The sequence below is a fragment of the Symsagittifera roscoffensis genome, chromosome 5, assembly GCF_963678635.1.
Source record: "Symsagittifera roscoffensis chromosome 5, txSymRosc1.1, whole genome shotgun sequence".
In the NCBI taxonomy this organism is placed as follows: Eukaryota; Metazoa; Xenacoelomorpha; order Acoela; family Convolutidae; genus Symsagittifera; species Symsagittifera roscoffensis.
In genome coordinates, this window is record NC_087066.1 from 45976629 (window position 1) to 45990046 (window position 13418).

The 13418-nt window shown below is 35.1% G+C and overlaps 2 protein-coding genes across 4 annotated transcripts in view; both read left to right on the forward strand.

Moving 5' to 3' along the window:
* LOC134846440 (uncharacterized) overlaps positions 1-13418 on the forward strand; it is a 331689-nt gene that overhangs the window by 248206 nt on the left and 70065 nt on the right. The gene's annotated exons all lie outside the window — the stretch shown is intronic.
* On the forward strand, positions 565-12518 carry LOC134846092 (uncharacterized). 3 transcript variants are annotated; one of them, XM_063863300.1, is made up of 9 exons: positions 565-657; positions 1191-1389; positions 3892-4553; positions 4778-4904; positions 5328-5660; positions 9954-10114; positions 10878-11101; positions 11487-11573; positions 11690-12518. In XM_063863300.1, the coding sequence occupies exons 3-9, from the start codon at positions 4295-4297 to the stop codon at positions 12416-12418; spliced, it is 1920 nt and encodes a 639-aa protein (XP_063719370.1). In that variant the 5' UTR covers positions 565-657; positions 1191-1389; positions 3892-4294; the 3' UTR covers positions 12419-12518. The 3 variants fall into 3 exon arrangements, with proteins under 3 accessions (XP_063719370.1, XP_063719372.1, XP_063719371.1); XM_063863302.1 differs by having other exon boundaries at positions 567-657; positions 4315-4553; XM_063863301.1 differs by lacking the exons at positions 565-657; positions 1191-1389 and adding an exon at positions 2918-3003.

A 13418-nucleotide genomic window follows, 5' to 3' on the forward strand; every position in this document is an offset into this window, starting at 1 on the left:
CATAATCAATTACGTGGTCTAAATTTGCCACAATAATGGATTATAATGGATTATAATGGATTATAATGACAACATTTTAATACAACATTTTTCCATTATAATCGATTATTATCCATGGAACTCCGGTGCGGGTATGCCAGATCCCGTTCTGTGCTGTCACTAATCTTACCTTTTAAACGAATATGTCAACATGCATTAGCCTTCAGGTATAACTAAATTGCTTACTAACCGCTTTTTTGGACGATGATGTTGAATGAAGACTTTTTTTCAGCTCGCAACAAACTAGCCATTTATTCTATAAATCAAGTTTGATGTAAGATTTCGGAGTTTCTTTTATAAATTAAATTCTATCGATGCAATCAATACCTTGCGAGTTAATGAATTTTTTTTGGTTGGCAACAATTTGCATGTACATGAATTTCATTTTTGGGAGTTTTTTCGGCTTAAATGTCATCATAAGTCCCTTCGATCTAATGACCAGCACAATAGCTCTGTTTACACACGTGTTCCCAATAAACTGGTTACCGGTAGTTTTGCTTTTATCTGCGGCGTATTTTTGCCCTGAGCTTGCGTCCGAGCTTGACACAGAGTTGACTATGCCAATTAAGTCCAGTACTCTGAAAAAAGAAGGAACTATACCATAATCGAATGCGGCAGGTGCAATCATCTCATAGCCGAAGAACCGAATGGCCGAAAATTTTTAACAAATGAAACAGTCCATAACAGAGAAAATATCACTCTCATTTCTTCGCACATTTCTGAATGCTCAATTCTGACTGACTATCTAAATAGTTTTAGAGATATTTATTCGACCTATACGTCCATAAATGGGTTTCAAAAAATTTTTAAAACATTTTTCTTTAAGAAATTTTTTTGAAACGGATTAAGCAGTTTTTTAATTATGCTAGTCGTATTATTCCAATGTATGGGAAAAGTATGAGTAGCTTGGGTCTTTTCTGTTATACGGCCCAAAATTATCAAGTTATTAACTGAGCCTCCGTTTTCAATAAAAATCCTCATTTTTTTGCTGGAGTTATTTTCAAACAATCAGAGTTCAGCATTTAGAATTAGTTTTCGAGACTAAAAAATATTATTTTTGGGCTGTATAACAGAAAAGGCTCATTAGCATTTTGTTCTATGGTAGTCAGACTAGGCTGTCATAGTTTTCGTCTATTCAGCCCTTCGGTCAGGATGGATTCACCCGAACGGGGCTGATGAGCGCTGATGTTGATTTGTTCGCTGAGTTGCATCTTCACGGCTTTGCCCTTTTTTCTCTCTGTTTTATTAATTGGATCGGACGGGGGGCATTGTAGTCTTGGCACCATCACTTCACTTCTTATCTTTCATCATCGTCTTTTTGATCAGCTTTGAAATCAGTTTACTCTTTGTGTAATATTATAATATTATTTTTTTATTTTCGTCTTCAGTTCGTAAAGTATTGTCGACAAACGAGCAAATTTCGATTTTTTTTTTCGATTTTTTTTTACTTTTAGCTTTTCTAATTTGAAAAAAAAAGAAAAACCTTTCATTTTTTTCTGTTATTAATGCGGTCGCAACTGTCTGTGTTACTCGCACAGCCACCGGTTATCCATGTTTCAATGTATTTTTGATTTTATCTTCGAATATATATTTTTTTTCGTGAGGGCAGAGCGACTCAACACTACCAGGGAGCAAACTACAAATGGCTTCATCATAACGTACAAAAACCAAATTCTAGCCTCTTTAACTGGCACTGAATCAATAATGAAGGGTAAACACTATAAGTTTGTCTGAAGCAAATTTTTCATACCGGCTTTTCTCGATACTGAGAAAACTTTTTTAAATTTATTTATCGACAATTGTTTTTGAGATGGATCGAAGCAAGGATTTAATGCCATATACCACTCGACCCATTTGCTTTTATTGTGATATCTGATTTGAATGAGAAAAAAAATTCGAAAAGTGTAAAAAAAAAACAAATCCGAATAGGAATTTTCTACCCACTTTCAGTGGTCGTAACCGATACGGTAACTTTCAATTTTAATAATTGTTCTTGTCAGTAGCAAATCAAATGTGAAGTATGCTAATATTTATTCATGTCCATTTGTGACATTAACAAGGGATAGTATACGTTTAAATTTAGAACCCTTGTCACAGACATCCAACTTAAGAGGAAACAGTTCAGAATATGTTCTATCTTTCTGCGTTTAGAAGTTATCAAATATTAATTTTTTACTCTTGATTCAAGAAAACTTTTCCGACAGAAAAAAAAATTAATTTACCCGGGAACTTAGGCGATTTGAAAAATGTTATTTATTATTAGGACAAAAAATCTTTAGCTGAACAGTTTTGAAAAGTTTTATGTTAAAAGAAAACACCAAAACTCCATGAAAGTTGACTAAAGCAAAATTAGCATTTTGTTTAAAATTGAGACTGAAAGTCAATAAAAAAGTTCTGGGCGAGACTTAAAAAAATAATGCAATTATAAAAACAATTTCGTGAAACAACTGTTACCAAAAATAAGATGGTACCTTTTGCTGTCGGAAACTTTTTGCTCCGTCGCTCCATGAAATTAAATGATACAAAATCATCGTGCTTTCTCCTTTTTTCTAGAATTTGTATCCTACAATGTTTTAATCAGTTGAATTAATAAAGTAAAAATCATTTCTGAACTCAAATAAATAATTCCAAAGAGAAGCTTTGAAAACTTTTGCAGCTATTACTAGCTATCTTTTTAAAAATCTTATATTTGCTTTTTTGTCAAAATTTACGGCAATTTTTTTTTGAAATTTTTTGCACTACTTGAATGTATTTGTAGCTTCCAACTTTTTTCCAAATAGGGTATCTTTTTATTCTTTTCAGTTGCCTTAATCATAAAACTTTAATGTCAAAATTAAAACCTACCAACATAGTAAAAAAAAAACAATTTTTAGTTTTGCAGAAAATTGGCACTCGCATCCAGTACAAAATAGGATCATGGTTCTTCTTCAAAGATTTCACATCAATATCAAGACGAATCGAATAGTTAGTGCATATTAGTTTATTAAATTTGCATGCCGCGATATCTGATTCGAATCAAATATGCGCAAAACATTTTATTGGAAACTTACTGGCTCAAAAACAAATCAGTATGGAGCTTATAGTGTGGAACTTCAGATAAAATTGATTTGCTGAAATGTTAAAAATGTTCAGTACTCGAATTGGTGCGAACTTCGAAACCGTGACCTTTTTGTTTTTTGTATTAGTGCGAACTTTGTAACCGTGACCTTTTTGTTTTTTGTATTAGTGCGAACTTCGTAACCGTGACCTTTTTGTTTTTTGTATTAGTGCGAACTTCGTAACCGTGACCTTTTTGTTTTTTGTATTAGTGCGAACTTCGAAACCGTGACCTTTTTGTTTTTTAAATTAGTGCGAACTTCGTAACCGTGACCTTTTTGTTTTTTTAACGCAAAATCCAGTATTTCTAACAAAAATTAAGGGGCCCTCTGATGAACCAGAGCACAGCTTGGTTGGCCTTCATTCGACTGACCTTAAAAAAACTAAAATTTTTGCCCCATCTCAAGAAAAATCATTCGAAATTTTCAGACTTAATTTAGAGTGAAGGTAATTCTATAGTCTATTTTAATGAGACTTAAAAAGTCTTTTGCGGTAAGTAATTTACTGTTAACTAGTTCTTGGAAATTCTGTTAGTGCCTCTTCACGCCAAAAAAAAATGACTCAAGGAAATACGAAAAAAAAAACATTAGTTTTTTTTCAAAGATCAAATAGCACAACTGTGGTGTCATTTATAAGCAACCTTTCACTGTTGTTTTTTAGCAATAAAATCCGATGCAAATGTTTTCTTGTAAAAAATTTTTCTGTATTTTTGTGTTTTGGAGTTCGTATTAATAATTATATGTATTTTGTTATCAGCTGATATTGCGTGTTTCCTGTCAGCATCAGAGCTTTAGTCTGATAAGCCCCCCTCATATTTTCATCCCATTTGACATTTTATCTAATTTTGTCTCTTTCTCGCTCTGCCCACTATCATAACCAGCCATCTCCAAATTAGCAATAAAAGTTAAGCCTTACCCAAATTTGCCATTTGTTTGCCCCAACCGAACTTTAATCCATCCTTGTTTTTATTTTACTAATAGAAATTATTATACCCAATAAACTATCCTATTTCTTAACTCCTAATTTTTCTTAAAATCCCTTCTTGGCAGACTAAATCTACAAACTGAATACTTTTTCATCGAAACTCAAAATGTACTTTTGATTGCTATTTCTAAGCTTTTTATTCACTTGAACTTGAACTTGTGATCTAACTTACTAAATGGCAGCGCGAATGTCTAGTTGCAATCAGCAGGACCCCGTCGATCTACCGCAACTCGTTTCCGATTTGATTCCACCCGAAATTACCATTGAACATCCGAGTCCCGAGTTGAAGCACGACTTGAAGTTGCAGCTCCAACAGCCTGTTACGACTACGTCGGCTGTTCCGATGGGGTTTGGTGGCAGCGGCGGAGCAGGGGGTCGTAAGTTCCGACCGAGGAAGAGTGGCTTATCCCACCTAGTACAGTGCAGTGGGATTGGTACGACAGTATTCCCGGGTCGAAATAGCGGACCTTAGTTGGGTTTTTACATGATTTACGTTAGAAAAATATAAGTCGAATAAAACAATATATTACAATAGTTAATCTATAAACCTCATAAGCAATTTGCGTCAAGTTGTCAAACAGCTACAAATCATTGTCAAAATCTAGTTTTTGAGCGTTAAATTAAACGTGCGGTAATTTCGAACCGGAATCTATGTAAGTGGGGGGTCTTCAAACCTCGGACGAGAGTGAAGGAGGAAAAGGAGAGGGACTGGACCGGAAGCAATTCCAGCTGGGCTCATCTTCAGGGCCGACTGCTACAATCCAAATTAACAGCAAACAGAAACAGCAAGTCTCAAAAGCATCAAATCCTAAAATCTCACTTAAAAAATGAGTTTAGTCTTCGAGAGGTCTTAAACGTTTCTTTTTTTTCGAATTTTAATTCCTAATTTTTGCAAATCGATGCCATATATCAATTTTTTGACTTTTTTATGCGCAGCCAACTTGCTAATTGAAGTAACTCGTATTTGAACCATCTCAGTTATAATTTTAGCATATGTCATTTTTCTGTCACCAAAAAATCAGATTACTGAAATTAGAGATTATATTCATCTATTAGCTATTTTCTTTATTATTTACTTGTTTTCCGGTATCCACTCAATTCTGACATAAAAATAATTTACGTTGCTTTTTTGCTTTTTTATTACAAAGAAGATATTTAGTAGACTGAGAACGCTTTACGAAGTAGAGTCTCAGATTTGAAACTTGCAGGACGAGAATTTCCAAATCTATTCAACCAATCGCGACAATCAGGAGAAATAAACAGAGAGCTTTTTCAAACTGCGAACAGCGGAAAAGATCGACTGGAATGCGAGAGCCGAACGGTTCAATCCGAGCGGGTGCCGAGATCCGACTCCGAGCGATGAGCACGGGGACGCCCCCGAATGAGGACTCGGAATTCCACGGGCGGACTCGGGTGAACTCGGCACACGAGCACAGCTCGGCTCCGGAGGCGATGAGTAAGGGGAGTATGAGTCTGTTGTCGCCTGTTTCGTGGGAAATTGAATTCCATAAGCTGTCCGCCTCTTGTCCCCTCAACTTCAAGTAAGTATCGCTTTTCCAGTTCTCCCCTTTGATTTTAGCGAAAATATTATTACAGGAATTTGACCTTCACAATTGATCCAACATGAAACATTTTCGAGCATACAAATTGTCGTATGAACAAATTTTAGATACTTTTATAAACTATAGTTTTGATTATTTTTCATTATTATATTTAACTTGACTAAATTTCCGCAGTTTGGTGTAAACTGTTTTGCGTAACTCGGACCCAAAAACACAGCTTTGGAACAGGTCAGTTCGTCTGGTCTAAAATTAACCAGAAAGTACAGGATCAATTGATATAAAAATTATATCAATTGCCAGTGTATTTTCCGTATAATTTAGGAGCAGGCAAAATTTAGCGATATATTTTTGGGTCAGAGTTTTGCTAAATAAATTACGCCATTGAAATTCTGGTGAAATTTTGAGATTCTGGTAAATCACTTTTTATTTGAATTCAACCGAATTTGAGAAAATTAATTACTTGAAAAATTCAATTAGTTCATTTTATCCAATTGTTTTAAATCAGCAATGTATCAGCTTTTTGAACAGTGAAACTTCCGAGAACAACAGGAAAAAACTTGATCAAAAAGTCTACCAATGTAATGAAACGTAACATCAAAATTCGGCAAATTTTAGCTATCGATTGCATTAAGAATGGTATGAATAGTTTTGGTTTATGAGAGATGCTTATTAGAGATCTTTCATCATTAAAGAATGTTTGCGTTCAGACTGTTTTTGTAGGTGCTTTTTCCGACAGCTCAAATTTCTTGCTACTACAAAAAATTGACCCGACACCGAAATATTCAGTGGTTATGTGTCCTTCTAATTTCTTCCACATCCGAGTTTTTAAAAAAAAAAATTAGCTCGACAAAGACTGGAATAAATACATAATAGCAATTGAATATTATTGAAAATTTTTTATTCAAATTTTTTTTGTTTTTTGAGAATTAAATTTAGAATTTAATTAGTTTGAAGCTAACTTAATTAAGGATAGCCGGTCATTGTGCAAAAAGCACAGAATAATCCGACCATGGTCTTTGGAAAAATACAAAAAAATTAAATTAGTGTTGTTTTTTTCTCACTTATTAGCTGTCACAAGAACTTTTTTCTCCTTCATTAGCTCAAAATTAGACCAAAAACCAAAAAATATAAACCGGTTTTTCTCATCATTGATAAAATTGTTCCAAATTTTTTAGTATCGTTCGAATCACAACTGAAATGGTTTTAAAATTTCATATCACTCGACCCATTCTGATGATTATTTGCGGTACCTGATTTTGTGTAGAAAACAAAAAAAAATTGAAACACACGTTCCTCATAAAAATTTTCAAATGGTAGAAACAAAAAAATTATTTTTTTTTTCAAACCCACAAAGCTAAATTATGAAATTGAAAAATTTTATACTTAACTTAATTTAAATTTCAATTGTTCAAACTAAATTTCAATTTTTTACAGATAATCAAGGCATCTTTTTTATTTTAAGTTTATCCATTTTTGTGCCTTTGATCGCCTCATTCTACATCCCACTGAAGCTATCGGGAAGATCAAACTTTAAAATTTGCAATCTAAAAACATTGCAGTGATGAGATTTTGATTTTGGCTTTTAGAAAAAGATTTTATTTGAAGCTTGAGCACATGATCAAACCATTCATATTAGCCTTCCCAGATGGGGAACCCCAAATGCGCGTACGACCAAATGCGCGGAAAATTTTTCAGCCAATCAAAATTTATATCATTATTGTTCCGACTTTCGATACGAAAGTAACGGAATATTTGTGCTCGGGGTGGGTTTTTTTTTCTTCAGACAAATTTCGACTTTTTAACTAGACATTTTTGACGGAATTTTTTTATATCATTCGAAAAGTATTGTTGCCTTGAGCTTAAATTTGAAAAGATATTGATCATTTTTCTGTGATCATTTTTCGTAAAGACTGTGATCATTTTTCGTAAAGTTATGAGGGTTTAAATATTGCCATTTTGGCCATTTTGACCAATTTGGGACAATTAACGCGCGATATTTAATTTAATCCGTCTTATAATTCGTTCCAAGTTGGTTGAACGAAGAAGCTTATTTGCATAATTGATTTGTTACAAGGAACGAAATCTCTCTTTTTGTACTTTATATGGCGTGTGGGGGGATGATTTTCAGCAAAACTTTCAAATTTAAGAAAAAAAAATTTTCATTTTATTTTATTTCATTTAATTTTTTTAAATGTAATTACTGCTGCTCCATAAACCTTAAAAGGCAGTCGGAACATTCAGGGCTTCGCCCTGATACGAGCAGTCTTGTTATTAATTTAGTCATTATTTATAACTTCGATGCAAATAAAGCGATAAAATGAGTCATTTTTGGACAGTCTATAGGGCATGAAATGAACGCGAGTTTTCGCACATTCGGTTCTTCGCGCGCACAGTAATAGCTACTTTCCCAGATATCATATTTTATTACTTTCATGCTATTCTTAAAAAGGTCACTGTGCTTACTTTTCAGATTACTACGGGAGATTCTTCTGCTATTTAGATTTTTGTTCCAATTTCTGTTCTGATTTTCCTGTTAAGATTTTCCTGTTCAGTTTGAGTAAAATTTTGCTTCCAATCAGACTTAAGGGCTCAAAAGAGAACTTAATCAGCTGTTTTTGCGTATTTACAGACTTATGATTAATGAATGGAGGAAACTTCTTCAAACAAGTAGAGATCTATTTTGAGATTTGCCGATGAAGTTGTTCACGTGTTGTGTTGACCTCCAAGTAAACTGAAAATGCACAAGTCACACTATTCGATATAAATCTTCAGAATTTTTAATTGTATAAATTTTATGGCATCTGTATGACTAATGTTATTTGTAAACCCGTGCTGCTTGAACAATAAATCAAGATTTGCGCCCTTGATTACTGTTCCCAGCAGGTGTTTCGGACATTTAATTTTCTTTATTCGGTTGCATGAGTTTTGACAGTTTGCCTAATCATACTTTCGATTCGCCCTCCGTGAATGAAAACAAAACATGTTAAATTTCTGAAATTATAGTCTATACTGACTGCATAGGGCGATCAGTGCATTAAGTTGAAAGAAAAACTTCCTTCATTCAAATCATCCACATTAACCGAATGGATATATTTTGGACCAACGTCCACATGAGTCAAAAATATTGGACTACGGGTACAAAAATTATAATTGGATTTCTGTGGAAAGCAAGTATAAAAATGCGACCTTTTTTCATCTGCTAAAAACTTAGAGACTTTTTGTAATTTCGGTACCCAACTATCATACTTGCACCATCAGGCATAAAAGTAGTTCTATAGAACATACCGGCAAAGTGTTTTTTTTTTGGAGTTTCTTTTCTATTGATAGTTATGTTACGAGCCTTTTATGCTAATTGAAGCACATGCTAATGCATACCTTATTTTTTATCAACCGTTTGATAGAAGAGTGGGCTCAACTTTGGAATGACGGGAGTCTTAAAATTGCGGTGACACGGGTTGAGGCAGTGAATTTGAATTTCAAATTTAATTTGCAAATGCCCCGCGCTTAATCCTTACCAATCTTTCCCTTTTCTCTCTAATTTCACTCTCAATTTATTCCCGACCACTTCCCTATTTTATATTTCAAAGGTCATTTATAACACACAGAAGGGTCTCAAATGTTTCCAAGTAACATATGCAATGGCTTTTGCTTTTTCAAAAGACAATAATGAAGTTTTTTCCCTCTAAGTGACATTTTCCCATTCTTTCCGCCATGGATTATTCTTTTTGCCCGCATGGAATAATGAAAGGTTGAAATGTTGAGAAAAGAGCTAGAAAACAAAAACTCGATTTAAGCTACTCAAGCAAAAAAGTCCTTTTTACTATTAGTTTTTACTTGAGTTGTCTTTAGATTTCGTTGCGTCTCCGTGAACTGTTAAATTGAATTTTTATTTGAAAAATCCAATTCAGATGCATCATTTAACTCGATAAATCTGATTTTCTTATGTGATTAAAGTAATGGCGAATATAATCTCGATTAGATTATTTCATTGATTAATAAACTCAAAACAGTTTTCGACAATCTTTTCTTTATTTTGGCAGAAAAATTTGAACCTTCATTACGATAACACTTAACTTTTGTTTATTTTGAAATTCTGCCATAAATATTGGTGGAAATAAACTGTTCTTACTACTAATTATTGTTACTATTTGTCATGAGTGGTCATCTACAAGTAGGCGTGTTGGACCGCCGTCTAAGTACTGTGGAAACTTCCACTTTGCATTTGCCTAATAGTCCGCATCTGCTGAAGCCCAAATTGAGCATCTGTTTCAGTGGACAACTTCCAGATGGGGTTTTGAATGTGCGCACTTCGTTCCAGAGCCGACCCAGTCTCATAGCTCTGGGATCCAAGGCCAACAGCGTCACTAAATTTCCAGTGTTCGTCCAGACATACTCGAACAATTCCAACAGTGGCAATCCAAACGACACTCATGGTCAGCGTCCAAATTGTGTACCCCCCCTCTCACCATTTGTAATCGATTATTTCTGAGGCGAAAGGCTCAAGAACTTTGCACACATTATTCTTTGATACAATTTCACGACACAATTGATAAAAGATTCAATAATTTCTAGTATTGTGTCATACGCAAAAAGTGTCATTTTGACCAGTGGTAGAGTGGGTATACTTGAGGGGGGGTACTTTTCCTTTCAAGGGTTCTACCCTGTCAATATCTTTGGTTTTGATTTACGGCATCCATTTTCGGCCGACCAACCCTTTAATTATTTTTCTTATTGAGATGTAAATTTGAGATAATAAAGCGCTTTTTAAAAAATTTTCAAAACTTTTGCACTTCTTGGTGCAGAAAACTTTAGCAAGTAGGTTCTTCATACTTTTTTGGGAGAGCTCGCAAAACCAGTTGGATCGAGCCAAAAAATGAGGTCGTTGCGAATTATTGTACTTCTCTGTGGAATTTGAACGGCAGGAAAAGTTGGACAAAAACTCGAAGAACGGAAAAATGTATGACGCACTAACAAAAAATGTACCAATTGAACATTCTACCTCCTTAATCATTTAACGAAGGAGGTCAGTCACTTGGATAGAAGTATTTTCTTACTTAATCCGAATCTGACAATTTGCGCGTTTTCTTGCTGCATAAAGTTGTTGTTAAATTCATGGGATGATCATTTGTGGTTGACTTAGGGAGGAAATCGTTCGCATGGAGCATGAAATCAAAAAAAGGCTGGTTTCTGTTTTAGAAGATGCCGATAGCTTCTTGGGCGAGCGGAAAGACTCGACCATCATCATCGCCTCTGCTGCTGAAGAGGAGACTCCTCGGAGGAACTTCGACTTCTGCCAGGTGGCCGTTCTGCTGAGTGAGCTGCAACTGCTAGTGGGCATCCTGGCTGTCACATTTGCAATATCCATGCACACTTCACCCTCCATTCCACACTGCTACACTCCTCACTGGGCAGGCGTTCCTGTAAGTCCAATTAGCAGAAAACAAAAACGGGGGTCGTTTTTGATGATTTTTCTACATGCAAATTTTCGTACATGGAAACTTTGAAGTTTTCACTAAAATAACAAAAATTTATTGGCTATTTTTGAGCCCAATAGTCAAAATAGAATGATTATAAACCAATTTAACTTTACTTGATTATTCAAAAAGACTTTTTAGACAGCAGAAAGGACCACGGAAGGTTTATATTTTTAAGGAGCACCGTTTTTATCCCCATGATTAAGACCTGGATACAAATTATGAACATTTTCATTCTGGATTGAAACGCATGACGCGGAGCTCAGAGGAAACTGTTTTCACAAGAAGTGAAACTTTGTTGCAGGTGTGTGTTGATTGTTGTATTTTCTAGCTGTTCATCGCTGGGTTGATGGGGATGGGACTCAAATGTCGCAACTGGAAGCCAGCCTGTAGTCCACTCACCCTCAAAGTCATCAAGGTCACTTTGTTTAAATCTTTTGTTCTTTACAACCCTTTCCCATATCCTTCTATATCGGTTGGTATCTGACTCTCTGTTGTTTCGCTTTGATAGTTGAATTGTTTTCAAAATTTCAGGCTGTGTTTTCTTTGGTGGTGTTGGTGGCAGGTGTGACGTCCCTAACTGCTGCCGTTCTATCCATCTCTTTTCTTCATCACCTGATGCAACTTCACACTCCTCAAATAATTCCGCCAGTTAATCCAACCTCCCTTCAGAGCTCTTCTCACATCGAGGGTTCAATCGCGTCTTCTCGCTACAATTATAAATGTCTCTTCAATCAGTCGGAAACCAAGTCCTCTGAGGACCAGTCGGATGATGGGATCCGGGAGTTCTCGGTTGCCAACATGCGCAAACCGGACGACTGTGAGAACTTTTTGTTCAACGTGAAAAATTACTCTTTCATGCAGTGTGTGATTCTTCTAATTGGATGTTCGGTTTCTGTCGTGATAATTGCAAACAACTACTTGCATCAAATCAGAGGCAAGATTCGTAAGGTAAAAGAAAACCGGGTCTCTCTAAGGTTTTCGGGCACTGATGCCAATAAACATCTGGACCGGATCAAAGAGTTCCAGAGTCGCACAACTAACATGGCAAATTTGGTCAACAATTGCAGCTTCGACTATCCGGAGACAAACAGCGACGCCTGTTACCGAGACGAGAACAACCGAATGGACGAGCACAATTTCCACGACTGGAGTCCGACGACTCGTCGCGAGATGTTCCAGTTGCCCCGATTCCGCAACTCGAAAGACGGCAACAACGTATTACCAGGCGTCATCGTAGAGTCCATGGATGACAGCCTCTGATTTTCCTAATCGAAACAAAAAATATTTGTATCCTCGTTTATCTCACTTGATGTATCACTCCATGCATTAAATAGTTAATGCCAAATTGTTAGCAAACTTTGTTTTCGGTCAACGAAAACGAATGAAGTTGATTCACAAAAAATTGCACGTTTTTACGTCATAACCGTTTTTTTGCTATTCAACTCATGCCAATTTTTTGAAAAATCCAATTACCCAATGAAACTTTTTGATGACATTTAAGGTTAATCAAGGCCGGTGATATTTGCCAACAATTTGACATTTACTGATCAAAACATTTTATTAGTCTAGAAATTAGGAAAAAGTTTATAGCAATATAAAAAACTCTTTTCATAGATTTATGATTGAAAATTTTATTTATGAAGAATTGATGATCAGTCATAAAATCTATTACATTATTGACCCGACCATAAAATGTAGGAAGTAAATGTGTTTTCAGGTGCTTTTTTAACGCAAAATAATGAACAACAGACAATTTTTAGGAGACAAGTAATATAGCACACTGAAACTTTCTTAGACGTGGTCTGGGCTGCAATGAAAAAAACTCACAAAAATGATACTACACTTTTGCAAAATAAGAAACACATAAATTTCTATAAATTTCTATTTATATTTTCCCCATTATTAATTTCGACTTATGTTTTTCCCGATCTTTTTTTAGGCACTTACATTTCAAATGTAAGTGCTAAAAATTAGATCAAAGGTTTTTCCTCAACTGAGAACTTAAATCGAGGCTGCTTTTTATAAATCGACAAGCTCTTCAGTTTATGTAAGCTGTTCAGTTTATTCATTTATTTGCTTCAATGCTAGTGCGACATTTTTTGTTCCGACTTTTTGTGCCGACGGAATATTTATGCTCGGTGTGGTTTTTTCATTCAGTCAATTTTCGCCGATCGAAATAATAGCTTTCGATAAAACTTTTTTATACCCATTTAAGATATCGATTTCCTGAGTTCAAATGTAAAAAGACATTTAACCTCCG